At 48.0% G+C, this 25943-nt stretch overlaps 1 protein-coding gene across 1 annotated transcript in view; it reads right to left on the minus strand.

Moving 5' to 3' along the window:
- The window catches only part of col27a1b (collagen, type XXVII, alpha 1b), a 610967-nt gene that overhangs the window by 468791 nt on the left and 116233 nt on the right, over positions 1-25943 (minus strand). Inside the window, exons 7-9 of the mRNA XM_078227545.1 lie at positions 23805-23889; positions 12755-12808; positions 539-592 (exon numbers count right to left, since the gene is read on the minus strand). Coding sequence (XP_078083671.1) covers positions 539-592; positions 12755-12808; positions 23805-23889 — 193 coding nt within the window. The remainder of the gene's footprint in view (positions 1-538; positions 593-12754; positions 12809-23804; positions 23890-25943) is intronic.

Below are 25943 nucleotides of genomic sequence, written 5' to 3' on the forward strand. Positions count from 1 at the left end.
ATTCACTTAGACAGTCAAAATCCGGCCCACTAATACAATGCAAAACGAGGCCATTTAGCCCATCAAACTTGCACTGAGTAGAATCCCACCCAGGCCCTATCCCCGTAACCCCACATACTTATCCTGCTAATCCCCTTGACACTAAGGGGTAATTTAGCATGGCCAATCAACTTAACTCACACATCTTCAGATTGTGGGTGGAAACCGGAGCACCCGGAGGAAACCCACGCAGACATGGGGAGAACATGCAGATTCCACACAGACAGTGACCCAAGCCGGGAATCGAACCCGGGTCCCTGGTGCTGTGAGGCAGCAGTGCTAACCACTGTGTCCAATAAAATCTTTACTAATTAAACTCCAGGATAGGTTGATACTATTTCAGCTTGAGAATTGTTAGATTTTCCTTTTATTTACGAGTCCATATTGGTGTCAACATCTTTTACCTAAAGATAATTTTCCCTCCATGAAGTACCTTGCAACATATTTCTATGCTCTATAAATGAACAGTTGGTGTTGTGGTATCATTCTCCATTCTAACCTTTTGTCCATTGTACGCTTTCCCTGGAGAGATGCCAGGTTCTCCTTTGCGTCCCTGAAAGAGAAAAGGAAAACAGTTAAATCATAGAAACCCTACAGTACAGAAAGAGGCCATTTGGCCCATCAGGTCTGCACCGACCGCAATCCCACCCAGGCCCTACCCCCATATCCCTACATATTTTACCCGCTAATCCCTCTAATCTACACATTCCAGGACACTAAGGTGCAATTTTAGCATGGCCAATCAACCTAACCCGCACATCTTTGGACTGATAGGACTGATTTGGACTGATCTTTGACTGTTAACAGATGACAAGCTCGCTCTCCGCCTTTTCCCATTCATGAATTTAGCTATTGCTTAAACTCAATTCTCTCCAACACTTTCAGAATTTAAATTGCCCTTTGCAGTCAGGCCACTAGTGTAGAAGTTGATGTGGAAGGATGGTGAGCAAGGTGATGGGGGTTGAAGATCTTGGGACAGAAATGGTCACAAACTCAACCAGAAACATTTGGAATTAGGACTCCGCAAGTGGTTAGACATGGGCTGGGATTTTCCAGATGCACGCAATCCAGCACCGGACATTCCCGTCCAAGGCCAACGGACCTTTAAAAGGCCCCGCTGAATTTTCTGTCCTGCCCGTTACAATTCCTGCGGTGTGTGGGACCAGAAACTCTTGCCCATGGTAGTGTCCATCCCAACAACTCGCTGCATAGAAATAAGATTCTTGTGCATCTGGTCTCAGGTAACCCTGTTGAATCAGACGGATGGGGGAGGGGGATCACTATCTCTTCTCCGTAGACTCCCTCTGCTGGTATATGTGCATATGGAAATCTCAAGATGACAGAATGCACAATGCAATTTTCAATACACTCGGTGCGGTGGAGCAGAGTGCTGAATAGAATCTCTCCGTAGGGTGATCTGAAACTGCACCTGAGACCAGCCAGGCGTGCAGGGGCCTTTAAGCCCACCTATCGCAATGTTGCCTTGGTCCCCTGCCGGCAGACCACCTCCAGGCAGTTAGCCGCCCACTGGAACCCAGAGGCTGAATGGAAAATCCCAGTCAGTCTCGTTCAGTTGGTTTTGCCTGGCTGTTGATAAGTTTAACTGCTGCCCTCCAGGGCCCCCCTGCGGGAAATGATCTGGGGATGGGTCGGAGCAGGAGAACCTTCATGTTCGGTTAGGAGAACTATGTTTGACGCCTTCCTGCTTCTGTTTCCGGCCCCAAAACCCAGCCCTGAAACCAAACCCTGGTTCTTTTTCCAGATTTATTTGTGTATCAGTTCATAACAAGTCACTTTTCAAGCAAAACATCTCAATCGCTACTCCATCCGATTGTTATTTGAACACGGTGTTGGAAGGATTTTAATTAAGCGGGAACTATTACCACACAGGATAAAAATGCTCACATTTAGGGACAGAGGAATTAGCAGCAGCAGTTAGCAGGCCCTTCGAGCCTGCCCCGCCATTCAATCAGATCTGGGCTGATCTCTCCCTGGTCTCAAATCCACCTCCCCACCTGATCCCCACATCCCCTTATCCCTTTATTATCAGAAATATATCCATCTCCTCCTTGAATGATTCAGACTCCACCGCGCTGTGGGACAGCGAGTTCCACAAATTCCCCACCCTCTGCGAGAAGTAGTTCCTCCTCACCTCAGTTTTAAATCTACCGCCTCTCAACCTCTACCTAGAATCCCTGCAGTGCAGAAGGAGGCCATTCAGCCCATCGAGCCTGCTCCGAAAACAATTCCACCCAAGCCCTATCCCTGTGACCTGTTGTCCAGATTGCCCCAGCAAGAGGAAATTATAAAGGGGGCGATTCTCCCAAAAAGGTGCTAAGTGCTGAACTTGCGGGAAAACTGGTGTAAATCACGATTCTTTTTTCAGTGGGAGTTCAGACTCGAATCTCCCAACACTCTATGCAATGCAGAGGTCACAATCGTGAATGTCATTAAAAGCTCGAGGGGGCGGAGCCTATTCACAGCAGAGGCTGACAGCTCCGGAACTCTGCGCACGCGCAGTGGCCCCAAACTGTTAGCCTCCAGCTTACTGGCCAGCTCGATCGCTGGCCAGCCCGGGACCCTCGCAGTGCTGCCCCACCCAGCCCCTCCCCCCACGGCCCGATCACGGCTCCCACAACCACTCCCGGGCTGGCCCCAACCCCCTGCCTCCCGTTCCCGACCGCCCGATGGGAGATGCTCTCGTGCCTGGAGAATTCAGTCCCGGACCTGATGATGACATTTAAATTACATTCAAACAAGATTAAAATAACTTACCTGTTGTTCCCCCACCACCACCCCCCCCCGGTTTCCAGCGTGGGTGGTGTGCGCGCGATAGGTACGCATGCGCGAACCGGCGCACGCGCGATTCTCCCGGCCTGATGCGCTTAAAGAATTAGTGCGTCGAGATGGGAGAATCACCCCCAAAGATTTTACTGACAGATACAGATGGGCTCGGAGAATTTCGCACACTCACGATCCGCGCGATGTTGTGATCTGTTTGTGAAACAGCCTCCAATCTGAACTGTATTTTTTGCTAACTGAAGGCTCACCGTACATGGAGTCGGTGATGCAATGTTATCAGCCGCTTCCTGTAGGGTTTGAAAACTTGGCCGCGGCGCAAATAGTTTGAAGCGCATTTGGAAGTGAACAGAATTTAGTGTTACAATCAATTTCCTCAGCATGCGTAACAGACCTCGAGAAAAGATCGGGATTCGTAGACCAACTTCTAGTTTTAAATTCAGTTCATAGAGAAACAAAGATCAGGAAGATAAAGTCTTCAATAGTAAAATCTGTCACTGCACAGGCAGAAAACACCCAGAATAAAATAATCCACTGAACAGCGCAGAGGAATATCAGAGAAAATGATTCCCTCCAGGCAAGAACTTGGCTCACCAAAGTAAATCTTGGCACAATTTAAACTTCCAATCAACGTTGTGACAGACCTCCAAAGTGATTTAAGTTCCAGGAGATTTTTTTTTCTCCTTTACGGTTTACTGTCAGACTGGAACAAAGCGAGGGAAAACCAGTTGGGATAAAAGTTTCCAAACCGGTCGAATCCACAATCTGGACTATCTCGCCAGGAGCCAGCTGAATCGAGAAGGGAAAACGAGCATGCTCGGTTTGAATCTAAACATCCAAATTCTTAAAGGTGCTTCAGCGCGGATCTTTGGAGCTGGCTAAGCTATGGCATTTATCATGGGAGGGTTACGGTACAGCAGCTGGAGTCAATAGTCTCACAACGCCAGGTTAAAGTCCAACAGGTTTATTTGGTAGCACGAGCTTTCGGAGTGCCGCTCCTTCATCACTCACCTGATGAAGGAGCAGCGCCCCGAAAGCTCGTGCTAGCAAATAAACCTGTTGGACTTTAACCTGGTGTTGTGAGACTTCTTACTGTGCCCACCCCAGTCCAACGCCGGCAACTCCACATCACAGCTGGAGTCGGCGCAATGATAATGTCACTGGACTCGTAATCCGGTGGGCCCAGGCTAATGCTCTGGGGACACGGGTTCGAATCCCCCGTCTGACTCAAATCAGTAGCTGTTAGACTTTGAATTCAATGAATGAATCCGGGATAGAAAGTTTGTCTCATAGAAACTAGAAGCAGGAGTAGGCCATTCGGCCCTTTGACCACTGGCTGATCATTAAATACAATATCCCGATGCCCCCCTTCCCTTCAGTAACGGTGACCATGCCATCGAGAAGCAATTGTTGCATCAACTCATCTTGGAATCACAGAATCACCACAGTGCAGAAGAAAGCCATTGGGCCCATCAGGTTTACACCGACCACAATCCCACCCTATCCCTATAACCCCATGCATTTACCCTGCCACTCCCCCTGACACCAAGGGGCAATTTAGCATGGCCAACCCACCTAACCCACACATCTTTGGAGTCCTTGGATATCTGGTCCACCAATGCCTTTTCGGGGAAGAAAATCTACCATCCTTCCCTGGTCAGGCCTACATGTGACTCCAAGCTCACAGTTGACACTTAACTGCCCTCTGAAACAGGGCTAAGAATGGGGTTACGGGGGTAGCGCAGAGAAGAGGGCTTGGGTAAGATACTCTGTCAGGTCTTCTGCACTGTAGGGATCCTATGATTCCACGAATCTGCCTCTACTATACTTCTCAGGCAGTGCATTCCAGATCCCAACAACTCACTGCATGGAAGTAAGATACTTGTGCATCTGGTCTCACTCGGAGGAGTAACTCTGCTGAATCAGAGGGGTGGGGGAGGGGGAGGAGGAGGGGGAGGGGGGATGGTGGGGGTTGAAAGCCCAGTCATTTTCATTTGAATATAACCAGTGTTGTGAAGTTAAGTTTGTGAAGGGTGGTCCTGTGTTCAGTGCTTGGATGTTTAAAACACAGGGTACACAGATTGCAACATTTGTAACCAGGACCGAGCATCAGGGTTGCCTTGGTAACAGGCTTTGCAGGTTTTTGCATTTTGACAGCCTATCAGTTTAAAGAAGATACTCAGCTATCCGGAATCTATCATCAGGCATCAGACCAATCGTGGTGTAGGCAAATTGATAGGAGACTATCTGCAAGTCCTGCCAATTTTGTGTTGTCCGCAAACTTACTGATCACCCCAGTTACACCTTCTTCCAGATCGTTTATATAAATCACAAACAGCAGCGGTCCCAATACAGAGCCCTGCGGAACACCACTAGTCACAGGCCTCCAGCCAGAAAAAGACCCTTCCACTACCACCCTCTGTCTTCTGTGACCAAGCCAATTCTCCACCCATCTAGCCACCTCCCCCTTTATCCCATGAGATCCAACCTTTTTCACCAGCCTACCATGAGGGACTTTGTCAAACGCTTTACTAAAGTCCATATAGACGACATCCACGGCCCTTCCCTCGTCAACCATTCTAGTCACTTCTTCAAAAAACTCCACCAGGTTAGTGAAGCATGACCTCCCTCTCACAAAACCATGCTGACTATCGTTAATGAGTTTATTCCTTTCTAAATGCGCATACATCCTATCTCTAAGAATCTTCTCCAACAACTTCCCCACCACGGACGTCAAGCTCACCGGCCTATAACTACCCGGGTTATCCTTCCTACCCTTCTTAAATAACGGGACCATATTAGCTATCCTCCAATCCTCTGGGACCTCACCTGCGTCCAGTGACGAGACAAAGATGTGCGTCAGAGGCCCAGCGATTTCATCTCTCGTCTCCCTGAGCAGCCTTGGATAGATTCCATCAGGCCCTGGGGATTTGTCAGTCTTTATATTCTCTAACAAACCTAACACTTCCTCCCTTGTAATGGAGGAACGGTTCAACACTCCCCTCCGAGACACTCCCAGTCAACACATCCCTCTCCTTTGTGAATACCGACGCAAAGTATTCATTTAGGATCTCCCCTACTTCTTTGGGCTCCAAGCATAATTCCCCACTTTTGTCCCTGAGAGGTCCGATTTTTTCCCTGACAACCCTTTTGTGCCTAACGTGTGAATAAAATGCCTTGGGATTCTCCTTAATCCTGTGTGCCAAGGACATTTTGTGACCCCTTTTTGCCCTTCTAATTCCCCGTTTGAGTTCTTTCCTACTTTCTTTGTACTCCTCCAGAGCTCCCTCCGTTTTTAGCTGCCTGGACCTAACATACGCCTCTCTTTTCTTTTTGACCAGTCCCTCAATTTCCCTGGTTATCCACGGTTCTAGAATCCTACCCTTCCTATCCTTCTTTTTTACAGGCACATGCCTGTCCTGTCGCCCTAACAACTGTTCCTTAAAAGACTCCCACATGCCAGATGTGGATTTACCCTCAAACAGCCTCTCCCAATCAAGAGCTGCCAATTTCTGCCTAATCCCACTAAAGTTAGCCTTCCCCCAATCCAACACCTTACCCTTGGGACGCCACTCATCCTGTTCCATCATTATCCTAAAGCTAACAGAATTGTGGTCACTATTTGCCACATGTTCCCCTACCGAAACTTTGAAGACCTGACCGGACTCATTCCCCAGTACTAGGTCCAGTATAGCCCCCTCTCTAGTCGGGCTATCTACATATTGTTCCAAAGAACCCTCCTGTACGCATTTTACAAATTCCTCCCCATTCAGAGTCCCAGCTCTCAGCGATTTCCAGTCTATACCAGGGAAATTGAAGTCTCCCACTACAACAACCCTATTTTTCCTGCACCTATCCAGTATCTCCTGACATATCCATTCTTCCACTTCCCTTGGGCTGTTGGGGGGCCTGTAGTACACCCCCAACATAGTGACTGCGCCCTTCCTGTTTCTAAGCTCCACCCAGAGTGACTCGTTACACGACCCCTCTGAATTGTCCTCCCTCTGCACCGCTGTAATATGCTCTCCAACTAATACTGCTACTCCCCCACCTCTTTTGGCCCCTCCTCTGTCTCGCCTAAAACACTTGTACCGCGGAATATTCAGCTGCCAGTCCTGTCCCTCTTTCAACCAAGTCTCTGTCACCGCAACCACATCCAAATTCCTCGTGAGCATTAAGGCCCTAAGTTCGTCTGTCTTACCTGCTACGCTCCTTGCATTGAAGTACAAGCACTCCAGACCTCCAGGCCCAGTGAGGTCATCCTCCCCCAGAGTGCTCTTCTTCTTTGCCAGCCTTGTCCCAGCCCCAAGCTCATCCCCAGCCTCTACACTTGTAGACCTAATATTTTGATCCCCACCCCCCCCTGCCATACTAGTTTAAACCCCCCCCGAACTGCACTAGCAAAACTCCCAGCCAGGATATTCGTGCCCCAGCCAGGATATTGGTGGGAGTTTGCTGTGTACATTGGTTGATAAATGTTTGACATTACAGCAGTGACAAAAATACTTCATTGGCTGTGAAGTCCTTTCAGATATCCAGTGGTTGTGAAAAGCACAATGGAAATACAGGTCTTTGAACTCACTGCTATTCTTAAAAACACCGTAACTGCAATCACGTCCTGATGATAATCGCAGTCACTGTGGCAGCAAATCACAGTGCTTCTGACAGGCAAAGCATTCTCCCGCCAGCAATCACTCCTCAATGCTCAAAGGAAATTAGTCCTCTTGCTGCCGAGGGGGACACTCCAGATCGACAATGACAGTGTTTATCTGCCATCCCAGTTGTTGCACAGCAGGCTTTAATGAGATAATGAGCATATTACAATCCTCATAAATAATCCCCTGTTCAGAGAAGCTGCTGTGTGGTTTGGTTCACAATGAGGAAAGCTGAACTAATGATGCCTGAGGTTTCCGCTACACAATCGGCTGCGTTAGGGGAAAAAAAACCTCATCACTGGTCTGTACGAGCAGCCAGAAAGGAATCGCGGCCCTGCCCCAGACGTCGATGTCTACATTGTCCCAAAGCTGCCTTTCGAGAGGATTGGCACAAAAGAATGGATACGGCTTTCTGAGCTTTGAGAATCATGGCAATTATCTCATCATATCTGCACAAGAACATGCCCCTGTCTACATCAACGGGGACCAAGTAGAAAGGGTCGAGAGCTTCAGGTTTTTAGGTGTCCAGATCACCAACAACCTGTCCTGGTCCCCCCATGCCGACACCATAGTTAAGAAAGCCCCACCATCGCCTCTACATTCTCAGAAGACTAAGGAAATTTGGCACGTCAGCTACGACTCTCCAACATTTACAGATGCACCATAAAAAGCATTCTTTCTGGTTGTATCACAGCTTGGTATGGGCTCCTGCTCTGCCCAAGACCACAAGGAACTACAAAAGGTTGTGCATGTAGCCCAATCCATCACACAGCCTCCCATCCATTGCCTCGGCAAAGCAGCCAGCATAATGAAGGACCCCACGCACCCCGGACATTCTCTCTTCCACCTTCTTCCGTCGGGAAAAAGATACAAAAGTCTGAGGTCACGTACCAACCGACTCAAGAACAGCTTCTTCCCTACTGCTGTCAGACTTTTGAATGGACTTACCTCGCATTAAGTTGATCTTTCTCTACACCCTAGCTATGACTGTAACACTACATTCTGCACTCTCTCATTTCCTTCTCTATGAACAGTATGCTTTGTCTGTATAGCGCGCAAGAAACAATACTTTTCACTGTATACCAATACATGTGACAATAATAAATCAAATCAAATCAAATCACCGAGGTTCACAAGTTCATAAGTTCATAAGATATAGGAGCAGAATTATCCATTCGGCCCATCGAGTCTGCTCCGCCATTCAATCATGGCTGATATGCTCCTTATCCCCATTTTCCTGCCTTCTCCCCATAACCCTTCAACCCATTACCAATTAAAGATCTGTCTAACTCCTCCTTAAATTTACTCACTGTCCCAGCATCCACTGCACTTTGGGGCAGCGAATTCCACAGATTCACAACCCTTTGGAAGAAGTAGTTTCTCCTCAACTCTGTTTTAAATTTGCTATCCCTTATCCTCAGACTATGGCCTCTCGTCCTAGAATGCCCCACAAGAGGAAGCATCCGCTCCACGTCTACTTTATCCATAACTTTTATCATCTTGTTTACCTCAATTTGATCTCCTCCCATTCTTCTCAATTCCAGAGAGTATCGGCTCAACTATTCAATCTCTCTTCATATGACAAACCCTTCATCTCTGGAATCAGTCTAGTGAACCTCCTCTGAACTGCCTCCAATGCCACTGCATCTTTCCTCAAATACGGGAACCAAAACTGTGCGCAACACTCCAGGCGCGGCCTCACCAATGCCTTGTATAGTTGCAACAATACTTCCTCACCTTTATATTCTATTCCTTTAGCTATAAATGCCAACATTCCTTTCCCTTTCTTTATTATCTGCTGTACCTGCATGCTAGTTTTCTGTGACTCATGAATGAGGACACCCAGATCCCTCTGCACCGGAGCACCCCAAAGTCTCTCCCCATTTAGATAATAAGTTGCCTTCCCATTTTTCTGACCAAAATGCATGACCTCACACTTATCCACGTTAAACTCCGTCTGCCACATTTTGGCTCACACTCCTAACCTAGCTATATCCATTTGTAGGCTTCTTATTTCGTTACTGCAACTTACTGTCCCAGCTATTTTTGTGTCATCTGCAAATTTGTCTATGGAGCCTCTATCCCTGTATCCCTGTGCTTGGGGTTGTTATTATGAGCAAGGCTGTTACGTTTTTCCCAGCTGCCACTATGCCACCTTGCTGCCATCATAGAAAGCTATCAAAAAAATTAAAATTACAATCGCTTGCTCACCTCATTACATGATACTTTTCTTCAGAGCCACTATCATGGTCATAGTTTTGGTCAGTTGCTAACTACCATGACATGTATCTTTAACATAAAGTAATTGCTGAACTGTTTTCGAATGTTGGGAGTGTCAGTTGTGGCGAAACTCTTGCCTTTCAACTCAGAAGGCTGTGCGATTGTGTGTGGCACGGTGGCACAGTGGTTAGCACTGCTGCCTCACAGCGCCAGGGACCCAGGTTCGATTCCCGGCTTGGGTCACTGCCTGTGTGGAGTCTGCACATTCTCCCCGTGTCTGCGTGGGTTTCCTCCGGGTGCTCCGGTTTCCTCCCACAGTCTGAAAGATGTGCAGGTTAGGTGCATTGGCTGTGCTAAATTCTCTCTCAGTGTACCCGAGCAGGTGCCGCCGGAGTGTGGCGACTCGGGGATTTTCACAGTAACTTCATTGCAGTGTTAATGTAAGCCTATTTGTGACACTAATAAATAAACTTAAACCTAACTAAATTGGACTTTCACTGCAAATTCAGATATAAATATTGCCCGTGTGGAAATAATGTTCATTTTAATGCTTTCCCCTTGTATTTGTTGGAATTTTTTTTTCCTGTTTTGTCTGCCAAGTACCCGTCTCTGGCAGAAGGAGAAGTGATTTATTTCCAGATTTCTGTCAGGGTTGGCCCGTTACCAAACACAACTAGCAAGTGGCCATCTATCAATTTTCAAGGTTTCCTACCTCCCTGTAAGGATATGGATCATTCTGAATATGACGCCTCTGTTAAATTAATCTGTTCTATTCATAAGAGTTTGTATGTTAATATCACACACGGTACATCCTACGCTTGGATTGCCTGGAAGTTACGACGCTGATGTCCGATGTTCATCCCTTGAATTCCTGTTAGCTTGGAGATTCACTGGGAACATAAAACATAGCAGCCGGATTGGGCCGCTCTGCCCATCCAACATGATCCCATCTCTCTATCGATCACTACTTCAAACATCCTTAACAACTGAACATTCACAGCTCTCTGGGGTAAGAACTAGGAGCAGGAGTAGGGCCCTCGAGCCTGCTCCGCCATTCAATAAGATCATGGCTGATCTTTTCGTGGACTCAGCTCCACTCACCCGCCCGCTCACCATAACCCTTAATTAACATACAGAGGGATCCGGGCGTGCAGGTCCACAGTTCCTTCAAAGTGGTAACACAAGTGGCCAAGGTGATTCAGAAGGCTTATGGCACGCTTGCCTTCATCAGACAGGGGACTGAGTACAAGAGTTGGGAAATCATATTGCAGTTATATAAAATCTTGGTTAGGCTGCATTCGGAGTATTGCGTGCAGTTCTGGTCCCCACACTACCAAAAGGACGTGGAAGCTTTGGAGAGAGCGCAAAGAAGGTTCGCCAGGATGTTGACTATGAGATGAGGTTGAATAAACTAGGATTGTTTTCTCTGGAAAGACGGAGGCTGAGGGGAGACCTGATAGAGGTCTACAAAATTATGAGGGGCATAATTTTGAGAGGATTTTTCCCAGGGTGGAAGTGTCAATTACAAGGGGGCACAGGTTCAAGGTGATAGGGAGATGTGCGGGGGAAGTTTTTCATGCAGAGAGTGGTGGGTGCCTGGAATGCACTGCCAGAGGAGGTGGTGGAAGCAGTCACATTAGCAACATGGGCGGCACGGTGGCACAGTGGTTAGCACTGCTGCCTCGCAGCTCCAGGGACCCGGGTTCGATTCCTGGCTTGGGTCGCTGTCTGTGTGGAGTCTGCATGTTCTCCACGTGTCTGCATGGGTTTCCTCCGGGTGCTCTGGTTTCCTCCCACAGTCCAAAGATGTGCAGTTGGGTTGATTGGCCGTGCTAAATTGCCCCTAAGTGTCCTGGGATACATAGGTTAGAGGGATTAGTGGGGTAAATATGTGGGGTTACGGGCATAGGGCATAGGCGCGATTGTTGTTTGTGTGGACTCGGTGGACTGAATGGCCTCCCTCTGCACTGTAGGGTTTTGAAATTTTGAAATTAAAATTTAAGAGGCATCTGGATGGGTCCATGAATTGGGAGAAAATAGAGGGAAGTGGACTGAGTAAGGGGAGGAGGTTTTTTTTAGTTTAGTTAGGGCATCATGATTGGCACAGGCTTGGAGGGCCTGTTTCTGAGCTGTACTTTTCTTTGTTCTTTGTCCTAATTCCTTTACTGTTCAAAAACGATCTATCCTTGCCTTAAAAAAAAACTGGGCAGGGAATTCCACAGATTCACAACCCTTTGGGTGAAAATGTTTCCCCTCAACTCAGTCCTAAATTTGTTCCCCTTTATTTTGAGGCTGTGCCCCCTAGTTCTAGTTTCACCCGCCAGTGGAAACAACTTCCCTGCTTCTATCTCATCTATTCCCTTCATAATCTTATATGTTTATTTCAGATTCCCTCCTCATTCTTCTGAATTCCAATGAGTGTAGCCCCAGTCTACTCAGTCTCTCCTCATAAGCCAACCCTCTCAACTCCGGAATCAGCCTGGTGAATCTCCTCTGCACCCCCTCCAGTGTCAGTATATCCATTCTCAAGTAAGGAGACCAAAACTGTACACAGTACTCCAGGTGTGGCCTCACCAGCACCTTATACAGCTGCAACATAACCTCGCTGTTTTTAAACTCCATCCCTCTGGCAATGAAGGGCAAATGGGTGAGATGCTGTGGTCTCCCCTCAGTGTTTTCTCGGCGGTGGGAGACGGGATTTTCTGGTCTCGCCACTCTCAATGGGAATTCCCATGGAAGCCACCCCCACATCCCCGGGAAACCTGTGGTCGGGGCTGCGTCCCCAGCGGGCACACAACCATCCAAACAATTCAGGCCATTGAGTAAATTTGGAACCCAGAAATGGAACACTACGGAATGCTTCAATGCTTTAATCTTGGCAATAGTTTGATTTCTAATCAAGTTACTAGATGCATAAAATTCATCAAATTGGGAAGAAGTTAAGAATATTGATTACAAGCAATACATTTGTTATTGGATACAGAATGATCGCAAAGCATAACATAAGAATTAAAGACAATATTTTTTAATAAGGCACCAACCTTCACACCCGGGGGACCAGGCCGGCCTGGGTTTCCATGTGGTCCTTGGCGTCCCTATTGAATAAAACACACAGAAACAAAAGAGATCAGTGATATGATTCTTATCTGAGCCGCTTGCGATGTATCAGATTAAACAAATATCACATTCTAATAGCAAGTATATTTGCCAATGTGGAGATCATGAAGTTTCTCACTTCCTGAACACAAGAACGCAAGAAACAGAAGGGTATGTAGGCTATTCAGCCCTTCAAGCCTGCTATCCCTTTTGGCAATATCATGGATGATCTGTTACCTAGAATCATAGAATCCCTACAATACAGAAGGAGGCCATTTGGCCCATCAAGTCTGCACCGACAACAATCCCACCCAGGCCCTATCCCTAGAAACCCATGTATTTACCCTGCTAATCCCCCTGACACGAAGGGGCAATTTAGCAATGGCCAATCCACGCAACCCGTACATCTTTGGACTGTGGGAGGAAACCGGAGCACCCGGAGGAAACCCACGCAGCCACGGGGCGAACGTGTAGACTCCACACAGACTGAGACTGGGGAATTGAACCCGTGTCCCTGGCGCTGTGAGGCAGCAGTGCGAACCACTGTGCCACCGTGCCGCCCCTAACCACTGTGCCACCGTGCCGCCCCCTGCTCCATTTTCCTGCACCATCCCCCTGGCCTGTGATTTCCTCGCAGTCTCGGGCCGGAACAAACTCAATGGGTGGGATTTTATAGCCTCGCTCATCCTGAAACCGTAATATCCCGCCCGAGGTTAACGGACCTTCCCATTATCCGCCCCTCACTCGCTCCAACTCCCGTGGCGGGCGGCATGGTACAATTCCGGCCAATGACTGAGCACCCACAGCTTTCTGGGCCGGAGAATTCCAAAGATTCACAACCTTTGAGTAAAGAAACTCTTTTGTTAAATTGACACCCCCTCATTCTGAGACAATGGAAGGAATTTTCCTGTCCCGCCCGCCGTGGGAATTGTACCGGGCGGGAGACAGACCATGCAAGGGTCTGTTGACCACGAGTGGAATTTATTGGGATGAGCGCGGCCGAAAAATCCCGCTCACTGTTCCCCAATCAGGTGAAACATTGGCCGGAATTCTTACCACTTCACCCGCCCAGACTCAGCACGGGTGAGGGTCCAACAACGGAAATCTCTGTTGGCCTCAGGCAGGAATTTCCGGTCTCGCCCGAGTAAAATTCCGCCCATTGTCTCTGCAGCTACTCCAAAAGATCCCTTAAAATTTTGTCTGCTTCAATGAGATTACCTCTTATTCTCCTAAACGCTGGGGAATATGGGCCTGGCCTATATGGGACAAACAATCATCCCCGGAAAAAGTCTAGTGAATCTTCATTGCACTTTCTCTCTTGGGCAAGTATGTCATTCCTTAGGTAAGGAGACCAAAACGATGCATAGTACTCCAGGTGTGGCCTCCCTCATAACCTCGTCACGGTGGCACAGTGGTTAGCACTGCTGCCTCACAGCGCCAGGGACCTGGGTTCGATTCCCAGCTTGGGCCACTGTATGTGTGGAGTTTGCACGTTCTCTCTGTGTCTGCGTGGGTTCCCTCCGGGTGCTCCGGTTTCCTCCCACAGTCCAAAGATGTGCGGGTTAGGGTGATTGGCCAGGCTAAATTGACCCTAGTGTCAGGGGGATTAGCAGAGTAAATATCTGGGGTTATGGGAATAGGGATGGGATCACTAGGTGGGATTGTGGTCAGTGCAGACTCGATGGGCCGAATGGCCTCCTTTTGCACTGTAGGATTCTAACATTCACTTTGAAAACAACAAATTATTTTATTCATCTTTGTGAAAATATAAAATTGCAGTGTTTTTTTTGTTTTGCCAAGTATAAAGTTTTAAGTTTATTTGCTAGTGTCATAATTAGGCTTACATTAACACTGCAATGAAGTTACTGTGAAAATCCACTAGTTATCACACTCCGGCACCTGTTCGGGTACACTGAGGGAGAATTTAGCACGGCCAATGCACCTAACCAGCACGTCTTTCAGACTGTGGGAGGAAACCGGAGCACCCGGAGGAAACCCACGCAGACACGGGGAGAACGTGCAAACGCCACACAGACAGTGACCTAAGCCAGGAATTGAACCCAGGTCCCTGGCGCTGTGAGGCAGCAGTGCTAACCACTGTGCCACCGTGTCGCCCCCGTAAGTATAAGCGTATGAGGTAATCCAGGCAGCATTGATGGCACAGTGGTTTTCTTCCACAGTCTAAAGATGTGCGGGTTAGGTGGATTGGCCACGCTGAATTGCTCCTTAGTGTCAGGGGGACAAGCTAGGGTGAATGCATGGGATTGTGGGGCTAGGGCCTTGGTGGGATTGTGGGACAGGGGCTGGATGGGATTGTGGGATAGGGCCTGGGTGGGATTGTTGTCGGTGCAGACTCGATGGGCCGAATGGCCTCCTTCTGCACTGTAGGGATTCTATGATTCTGCTGATACACTAGATTAAATAACAGAAACCAAGGCTGTATAACACGGTCATGTTTTCAATGGGCTTTTTCTTGGCGAGTTCAAATCCTCAAGTATTTTTCAGTGTGGTTCGATATTAAGACTAAGATGTTAGTGTATTAGAAAGTGTCTCCACTGCGGTGACTGATGGGATGCATTCCATTGTCAGCTGTGTTCAGAGAATGTTTCACGACTATTCTCATTAAATCAACTTGAGCAACAAGACACACATTCTTCAATGTTGCTTTACGTTGGAAGCTGTAGACAGATTTAAAACTATTTTGGGATGACCCCTCCCCACCCCTCCACCCCTCCCTGCTGTTGCCCCTGTCCCCGGCCCCAAACAGTTTGCAATGTCTGAGATTCCACTGGTAAGCTGATGAGATCCATCGTTACAGAATGCAGCTGGGAATGACAGACGTGCGGCTTGTTTGTGGTCAGGTTGAAGCAACCTTTAGAGTCAAACTTGAGACTCGTCACACTTCGGGATGTGTAACACCTGGCTCTGAAGAACTCTTGTTATAATGACACTGGAGCATCTTCGCAACTTGGTGGTATTCTAGCCAGAGAATTCTCTCCTCTGTCCGAGAAAAGGATGACATTGTGTATGTTTTTCACCAGCATTTTGTTTCAAGAAGCTTGTTTATTAGTGTCCCACCTGCAGCAGGAACCCCGGTGTAGAGAGCTCCCCACCCCCAGGTTCCACCCTCTCAGCCTCATTGACAACTAAGTTGAAGGTAAGTTTATTTATTAGCGTCACAAGTAGGCTTACATTAACACTGCAGTGAAGTTACTGTGAAAATCCCCTAGTCGCCACACTCCGGCGCCTGTTTGGGGACACTGAGGAAGAATTTAGCACGGCCAATGCACCCGCACGTCTTTCGGACTGTGGGAGAAAACCGGAGCACCCGGAGGAAATCCCCGCAGACATGGGGAGAACATGCAGACTCCGCACAGACAGTGACCTGAGGCCAGAATTGAACCTGGATCCCTGGCGCTGTGAGGGCAACAGTGCTCTCCACTGTGCCACCCTGGGAGCCTCATTATCATGTATTTAAATATGATTAGCAGGTTATATTATCCTCCTCCTGTAAGGATCCTCTTCCCTGACCCCTTCCGACGTGATTCACATGGGAAGGGTTTACTTCTGAAGCTGTACTTCTGAGGCTGTATAAGGCTCTGGTCAGACCCCATTTGGAGTATTGTGAGCGGTTTTGGACCCCATATCTAAGGAAGGATGTGCTGGCCTTGGAAAGGGTCCAGAGGAGGCTCACAAGAATGATCCCTGGAATGAAGAGCTTGTCGTATGGGGAATGGTTGAGGACTTTGGGTCTGGACTCGTTGGAGTTTAGAACGATGAGGGGGGATCTTATTGAAACTTACAGGATACTGCGAGGATAGAGTGGACGTGGAGAGGATGTTTCCACTTGTAGAAAAAACTAGAACCAGAGGGCACAACCTCAGGCTAAAGGGACGATCATTTAAAACAGAGATGAGGAGGAATTTCTTCAGCCAGAGAGTGGTGAATCTGTGGAACTCTTTGCCGCAGAAGGCTGTGGAGGCCAGGTCATTGAGTGTCTTTAAGACAGAGATAGATAGGTTCTTGATTAATAAGGGGATCAGGGGTTACGGTGAAAAGGCAGGAGAATGGGGATGAGAAAAATATCAGCCATGGTTGAATGGTGGAGCAGACTCGATGGGCCGAGTGGCCTAATTTTGCTCCTGTGTTTTATGGTCTTACCACAGCTTTGGAAAAATGGGGCTTATTGATCCGTTCCCATCAGGGGCGCACAGGTAAATACATTCTCCCGGGGGGTGGGGGGGGGGGGGGGGGGGGGTGGCGGGGGGAGAGAGGGTCATGCCCAGGTATTGAGGGAGTTCAGAGTTGGGCGAATTCCTCGGGGGTCAGGTAATTCCCAATTTCATGGGGGAGGGTCCACAGAGTCATAGGGCGCGATCTTATAGACAAAATTCGAAGTGTTGACCGAATGAGAAAACGAGGGAGAATTGCCCCAGTTTCTATCGGTGAGCTGTGAGTCGCAGAAGAATTGCCATGATGCGGATCACGCCAGTAGGGGGAGGATAGGGTGGGGGGGGAATGTGGAGGGCTGCAGATCGCTGGTGAAGCCAGTGTACTGGGAGATCTCCTGCTACCCCACACCATAGACATTGGAACCCCCCACCCTCCACCCCACCTAGCGTCCTGGTCTGCAGGGATGCCACCCCGGAAGCTCAACTGGTGGGAGTGTTGACACGAATGAGCCTGGATAATAACGTCTGGGGCTTGTTAATCATATGCGAAACATCTCATCAATATTTAAATAGGCTTTGTGGCCAGAGAAGGCACAAAGCCGATTTTGCCGGCAAAACAGGGTCGATAAGATGGGGGAGAGGTGAGGAACCAGGCATGTTTCTGATTTCTCACCTCTCACCCAATCATAGAATCCCTACAGTTCACATGGAGGCCATTTGGCCCATTGAGCCTGCACTGACCACAATCCCACCTAGGCCCTATCCCCGTAACCCAACATATTTACCCCTCTAATGCCCCTGACACTAGGGGCAATTTAGCACGGCCAATCAATCTAACCCGCACATCTTTGGACTGTGGGAAGAAACCTGACCACCCGGAGGAATCCCACGCAGACACGGGGAAAATGTGCAGACTCCACACAGACAGTGACCTGAGGCTGGAATTGAACCCAGGTCCCTGGTGCCATGAGGCAGCAGTGCTAACCACCATGCCACCGTGCCGCAGTTGAGAGTCAACCGCATTGCTATGGCTCTGGAGTAGGCCAGACCAGGTAAGGACGGCAGATTTCCTTCCCCAAAGGACATTAGTGAACCAGATGGGTTTTTCCGACAATCGACAATGGTTCCATGGTCACCCGGAGGAAACCCAGGCAGACACGGGGAGAACGTATTTTACTGCCTGGTCTTTTAAATGGTTTTGCTTTTAACTAGACAGCCTCCTGGTGGTGAGGAGGTCTACCTCTGCATAAATGCTGCAAATTTCTATTGACGTTGAAATGACGTAACTCCCTCTGCATTTTAATGTGATTATGAGTTCCCACCACTTGTCTCAGGCTGTAGCAGCAATGTACGCAACGCGTTACATGGACAGATATCTTTTTTGCCACTTATCTCTGTCTGGTTTTTCCAATTTATTAGCCTCGTTTCATCTGAAGGTAGCAGAGATTGAAATCGACCCCAGTCATTAACAACTCTTTGCAGTTGGAGCCCTTACATCCCAACAACTGACTAACTGAATCAGGCAGCATGTTCCCTCAGTTGCTCATAATAGGCCGACAACATCTTTACTCTTGAAATACAAATTGTTGTGATCGTTTGAAATTTGGCATTCTTGTGTTTGTCCTGATGAGCAGAAATCAAAAAAGCTTCCACAAATGATCAAAATGAAATACTGCGGATGCTGGAATCTGAAATCAAAACAGAAAATTCTGGAAAATCTCAGCAGGTTAGACCGCATCTGTGGAGAGAGAATAGAGCCAACGTTTTGAGTCAGGGTCATCCAGATGCTGTTGGACCTACAGTGATTTTCCAGCATTTTCTGCCTTTGTTTCAACAAAATATAGGGGGAGGCGATGGCCTAGTGGTATTATCATTAGATTTTAATCCAGAAACTCAGCTAATGTTCTGGGGACTCGGGTTCGAATCCCGCCACGGCAGAGGGTGTAATTTGAATTCAATAAAAAAATCTGGAATTAAGAATCGACTGATGACCATGAAACCATTGTTGGAAAAACCCATCTGGTTCATTAATCTCCTCTAGGGAAGGAAATCTGCCGTCCTTACCCAGTCTGGCCTACATGTGACTCCAGAGTCACAGCAATGTGGTTGACACGGTGGCACAGTGGTTAGCACTGCTGCCTCACAGTGCCAGGGATGCAGGTTCAATTCCGGTCTTGGGTTACTGTCTGTGCGGAGTTTGCACATTCTCCCTGTGTCTGCATGGGTTTCCTCCGGGTGCTCCGGTTTCCTCCCACAGTCCAAAGATGCACGGGTTAGGTGCTAAATTGCCCCTGAGGTTACTGGGGTTAGGGGTAAGGCTGGGTAAAAAGTTGTTGCAGACACAATGGGCCGAATGGCCTTCTTCTGCACTGTAGGGATCCTATGATTCTCAACTCGGGCAACTCGGGATGGGCAATAAATGCTGGCCAACCAGTGACGCCCATGTCCCACAAATGAATAAAAGCAAATGGGCCAGGTTCTCCGATCTCGCCCGCAGCTGGGATTCTCCAGTCCCGCTGCAGTGAAGGGAGATTTTGCCGCGCGCAGAATTCTCCATTCTCGCTGGCAGCGGGGCGTGAACAGCCGCAGAATTCCAGCATGCCTCTCTTTTCAGCAATGTTCAAACTCTGCACTAACAAGTGACCATTAGTGAGCTATCTGTTGCAGGAGACTCTGTGCGTTGGGAGCATGGTCAGATAGACCAGCTGCAACAAACTGTTTCTGTCAAACTGACAGATGTTCTGGTATTAAAGTGGTTTCATGTATTTTTTTTCTCAGTCCAAAGTGGAATCATCGGGAAATGAGCCAAAAACGGAAAATAACCCAATCGACGCCCGCCAATTTTCAACAATTAATGTTGATCCACAGTCAACTGCTTGTAACCGGCTGAAATAACTGTTGTCTTTCTGAATAGATTCGAGCAATACCTAAGCAGTGAGCAATTCGACAACTTACATCTTTTGAAGGCTTGAGATTATGGCCAACAGCATCTACAAGAGGTCATTAAGAGGAGCATTATTGGACACTTTTGGCTCCCAGGCCAGAAATTCAATAGACAGACTATTTGAACATTATGTGGGCCAGCTGCAATGTTACAGATAATTTTGCACAGCTCAAATCATAAGTATCAAACTGCAATAAACAATTCAATTCGAACCAGGCTAGTTCAACTTCATTCAAACCCAGCTGGTGTGAACAACTTAATCCAACCCAGCTGGAGTAAACAACCTGATTTAAGTTGAATTCAGGCAAGGGAATATTGCAGAGTGTTGGGAATAGTTTCTTCCGAAAGGCCTCCCACACACGTGCTCTTGCATTCAAACTAGACACAAACGGTTTATGGCTGACAGAGTTTCCCGAGTTCTCTCTCTCTCTGTATAAATACAGAGGAGATAACACAAATGTTATCCACTTGCTCTGTGGCATTTCCATTCGCGGCAGGGTTCGAATCCCGCCATGGCAGGTGGTGGAATTTGAATTCAATAAAAAATATCTGGAATTAAGAATCTACTGATGACCATGAAACCATTGTCGATTGTCGGAAAAACCCATCTGGTTCACTAATGCCCTTTAGGGACAGAAATCTACCGTCCTTACCTGGTCTGGCCTACATGTGACTCCAGAGCCATGGCAATGTGGGTGATTCTCAACTGCCCTCTGAAATGGTCTCGCAAGCCACTCAGTTCAAGGGCAACTGGGTGTGGCTTTTGCTACCAAATAAACCTGTTGGACTTTAACCTGGTGTTGTTAAACTTCTTACTGTGTTTCCCCCCAGTCCAACGCCGGCATCTCCACATCAATAAATGCTGGCCAGGCAGCGACGCCCATGTCCCACGAATGAATAAAAAAAAAATTTTAAACTTAGACAGGTCTCTAATCCACTGGACAAAAAATGGAGCATTCACTTTCCATGGAATCACAGAATCCCTACGGTGCAGAAGAGGTCGTTCAGCCCATCGAGTCTGCACTGATTCTTTGACAGAATATCTTATCCAGGTCCTCTCCCCCGCCCTATCCCCGTAACCCCACACCTTCCCCATGGCTAATCTATCAAACCTAAGGGACAATTTAGCACGGCCAAGCCACCTAACCTGCACATCTTTGCAGTGTGGGAGGAAACCGGAGAACCCGGAGGAAACCCACGCAGGCACGGAGAGAATGTGCAAACTCCACACAGACGGTGACCCAAGACCAGAAAAGAGAGGCATGCTGGAATTCTGCCTCACAGCGCCAGGAGAGAACGTGCAAACTCCGCACAGACAGTGACCCAAGCCGGGAATCGAACCCAGGTCCCTGGCGCTGTGAGGCGGCAGTGCTAATCACGGTGCCACCGTGCGGTCCGGTGCCACAGTGGTTAGTGCTGCTGCCTCACAGCGCTAGGGACCCGGGTTCAATTCCAGCCTTGTGTCACTGTCTGTGTGGAGTTTGCACGTTCTCCCCGTGTCTGCGTGGGTTTCCTCCGGGTGCTCCAGTTTCCTCCCACAGTTCAAAGATGTGCAGGTTAGGTGGATTGGCCGTGCTAAATTGCCCCTTAGTGTCAGGGGGACTAGCTAGGGTAAATGCATGGAGTTTTGGGGAAAGGGCCTGGGTGGGATTGTGGTCGGTGCAGACTCGATGGGCCGGATGGCCTCCTTCTGCACTGTAAGATTCTATGATTAATTGTTGAAAGTTTTAAATATATGATTTTTAAAAACCTTTTCCAATCTGTCTCGTTCTTTCCGTCTCTAAGTCCTTTTTCCCCTCCTCTTTCTGTAGCCCAGAATCACAATTCCTTCTGTATACTTCACAATCCTTTTACTGGATTGGTTAAAAAGATATACAGTTGTTTGCTCTGTTTCCAGGTCCCAGCTGTTGCTCCCTTCACTACAACGATACCAGCTCCCAGAAACTTACCATGCAAAACATTTAAAAGCCTAAAAATGCACAAGCAAGCGTAAACAATCGCAGATGTCAATTAGATGCTATACCACAGCAACATCTGGAGAGGGGAATTCCTAGTTCTAGATGCACAAGTGTAAGTCAGGTGGAACTGAACTTATGGAAAAGGATAGCGATAGATTTCAAGGGCGGCACAGTGGTTAGCACTGCTGCCTCACAGCGCCAGGGACCCGGGTTCGATTCTGGTCTTGGGTCACTGTCTGTGTGGAGTCTGCACATTCTCCCCATGTCCGCGTGGGTTTTCTGGTCTTGGGTCACTGTCTGTGTGGAGTCTGCACATTCTCCCCGTGTCCGCGTGGGTTTCCTCCGGGTGCTCCGGTTTCCTCCCACAGTCCAAAGATGTGCTGGTTAGGTGGACTGGTCATGCTAAACTGCCCCTTAGGTTACTGGGGTTGCGGGGTAAGGCTGGGTAATAGTCAGTGTAGGCTCAATGGGTGACTGCTGGTGTGGAGTTTGCACATTCTCCCCGTCCCTGTGTGGGTTTCCTCCGGGTGCTCCGGTTTCCTCCCACAGTCCAAAAGACGTGCAGATTAGGTGGATTGGCTATGCTAAATTGCCGTTTATGTCCAAATATGTATGGATTAGGTTGATTGGTTATGCTAAATTTCCCCTAAGTGTCAGGGGATTAACAGGGTAAATACATGGGGTTATGGGGATAGGGCCTGGGTGGAATTGTTGTTGGTGCAGGCTCGATGGGCCGAATGGCCTCCTGCTGTGTTGTAGGGATTCCACGATTCTAAGGGTACATAGTCAGGCTGGTGGAGTGGACAGACGCACGGCAGATGAAATTCAATGCCCAGAAGTGTGAGGTGATACATTCTGTTAGGAAGAATGGGAAAAGACAACACTAAATAATGGATACAATTCCAAAGTGGGTGCAGGAAGAGAGGAACGGTTGGGATGTATGCGCACAAATCATTGTGGGTGACAGGGCAGGTTGAGAAAGCAGTTAAAAGTTATAGTGCTACTCAGTGTTGTAGTGGAAGAATCAATCCAGATTGGTGTTTTAGGTCCAGTTCATTGGAAGACACTTTCTCAGTGCGACTGACCTACAAGAAGCTCTCCACACCAAAGTGTTCCAGCTGTCCCTAGTTATAGGACATGTTCAACTAGCAAATTAGCAATTCCCTTAACAAGCTAATTGCCATGTAATTAATACCTTGACACAAAGGGGATCCAGCTTTTGTAAATAGAGGCACATTGTCCAAGAGTAAGGAAGTTACGGTGAACAAAGAACAAAGAACAGTACAGCACAGGAAACAGGCCCTTCGGCCCTCTAAGCTTGTGCCGCTCATTGGTCCAACTAGACCATTCGTTTGTATCCCTCTATTCCCAGAATGCTCATGTGACTATCCAGGTAAGTCTTAAACGATGCCAGCGTGTCTGCCTCCACCACCCTACTTGGCAGCGCATTCCAGGCCCCCATCACTCTCTGTGTAAAAAACATCCCTCTGATATCTGAGTTATACTTCGCCCCCCTCACCTTGAGCCCGCAACCCCTTGTGATCGTCACCTCTGACCTGGGAAAAAACTTCCCACTGTTCACCCTATCTATACCCTTCATAATTTTGTACACCTCTATTAGATCTCCCCTCATTCTCCGTCTTTCCAGGGAGAACAAGCCCAGTTTACCCAATCTTTCCTCATAGCTAAGACCCTCCATACCAGGCAACATCCTGGTAAACCTTCTCTGCACTCTCTCTAAAGCCTCCACGTCCTCCTGGTAGTGCGGCGACCAGAACTGGATGCAGTACTCCAAATGTGGCCTAACCAGCGTTCTATACAGCTGCAACATCAGACTCCAGCTTTTATACTCTATACCCCGTCCTATAAAGGCAAGCATACCATATGCCTTCTTCACCACCTTCTCCACCTGTTCTGCCACCTTCAAGGATTTGTGGACCTTCATAAGCCACTGGCTTGGCCTCTGGTACTGAGTCCAATTCTGGGCACCACACTTTAAGAATGATCTGAAGAGTTCAGAAAAGATTTACAAGAATAATTCCAGAGGTAGAAGAGTTTAGTTTGGAACGAGCTGCCAGAGGTAGTAGTAGAGGCGGGTACAATTTTGTCTTTTGAAAAGCATTTAGACAGGTACATGGGGAAGTTGGGTTTAGAGGGACAAATGCGGGCAATTGGGATTAGCTTAGTGGTAAAAACTGGGCGGCACGGACAAGTTGGGCCGAAGGGCCAATTTCCACGCTGTTAACATCTATGACTCTATGAATGGAATTTTATAGCCTTGCCCACCCGAGGTTCGTGAGATTCCACCTGAGGCCAATGGAGAATGCCATTCTGCAAGCCTCGCCCGCCCCGATTCCGAGGAGGGCACGCCAGTAAAATCCAGCCAATGAGTCTAGTTACAGGGAAAGATTGGCAAAACTCCTGCTGTTCTTTGAGAAGAAAAGGTGGAGAGGGAGATTGCAGGGTGTCCTCGAGTATCCTCGGCAACACTTACCCCTCAAATCAACATTACAAAAAGTCAAATCATCTCGTCATTATCACATCAATGTTTAGAGAAACATGTTGCTGAATCTTTTCATCTTGCACTCATCAGGACAAATGCAAGAATGCCAAATTTCAAATGATCACAACAATTTATGCTACCATTGGTTGACAAGTCAGGCATGGTTGCCCCGTAGTTGTGAAACATAGAACATAGAAAAACTACAGCACAAACAGGCCCTTCAGCCCCACAAGTTGTGCCGAACATATCCCTACCTTCTAGGCCTACCGATAACCCTCTATCCTATTAAGTCCCATGTACTCATCCAGGAGTCTCTTAAAAGTCCCTATTGAGTTTGCCTCCACCACCACTGACGGCAGCCGATTCCACTCGCCCACCACCCTCTGTGTGAAAAACTTCCCCCTAACATTTCCCCTATACCTACCCCCCAGCACCTAAAACCTGTGTCCTCTCGTAGCAGCCTGGGAAAAAGCCTCTGAGAGTCCACCCGATCTATGCCTCTCAACATCTTATATACCTCTATTAGGTCTCCTCTCATCCTTCGTCTCTCCAAGGAGAAAAGACCGAGCTCCCTCAGCCTATCCTCATAAGGCATGCCACTCAATCCAGGCAACATCCTTGTAAATCTCCTCTGCACCCTTTCAATCTTTTCCACATCCTTCCTATAGTGAGGCGACCAGAACTGAGCACAGTACTCCAAGTGGGGTCTGACGAGGGTCTTATATAGCTGCATCATTATCCCCGGACTCCTAAACTCAATCCCTCGATTGATAAAGGCCAGCACACCATACGCCTTCTTAACCACCTCCTCCACCTCCTAAAGGTGCTATATAAATACAAGCTTTCTTTCTTCCCTCTTACTATGCAATATGTGAGTGAATCTATACTGTGCTGCAACATCCTTCCTGTTATATGTTTAAGTAGAAACTAGCAATTCCCTTAACAAGGTAATTACCATACACTGTAATTAATAGTACACTGACACAAATAGAGGCATGTTGTACAAGAGTAAGGAAGTTACTGTACACAATACCACAACTCTCATTTTCCAAAAGTTTTTTCCGAAGATTTTAATGGATTCATCATTACATCTTATCTTTGACATTCTAAAGTGAATAAAATTAAATGATTTGGTCTTGTTGTTCATCCAGAACCAGTGGTTTTGAGCTACTTTTACGCATTGCGATACAGTGGTTAGCACTGCTGCTTCACAGCGCCAGGGACCCCGGGTTCGATTCCGGCCTCAGGTAACTGTCTGTGTGGAGTTTGCACGTTCTCCCCGTGTCTGCGTGGGTTTCCTCCAGATGCTCCGGTTTTCTCCCACAGTCCCAAGATGTGCTGGTTAGGTTGATTGGCCGTGATAAATTGCCCCTTAGTGTCAGGGGGATCAGCAGCATAAATATGTGGGGTTATGGGGATAGGACCCGGGTGGGATTGCTGTCGGTGCAGGCTCAATGGGTCGAATGGCTTCCTTCTGCACTGTAGGATTCTGTGACTCTGTGATTCTGTAAATACATGGTGTTATGGGGATATGGCCTGGGTGGGTTTGCTGTTGGT

Source organism: Mustelus asterias, chromosome 13 (genome assembly GCF_964213995.1).
Source record: "Mustelus asterias chromosome 13, sMusAst1.hap1.1, whole genome shotgun sequence".
NCBI classification, from domain to species: Eukaryota; Metazoa; Chordata; class Chondrichthyes; order Carcharhiniformes; family Triakidae; genus Mustelus; species Mustelus asterias.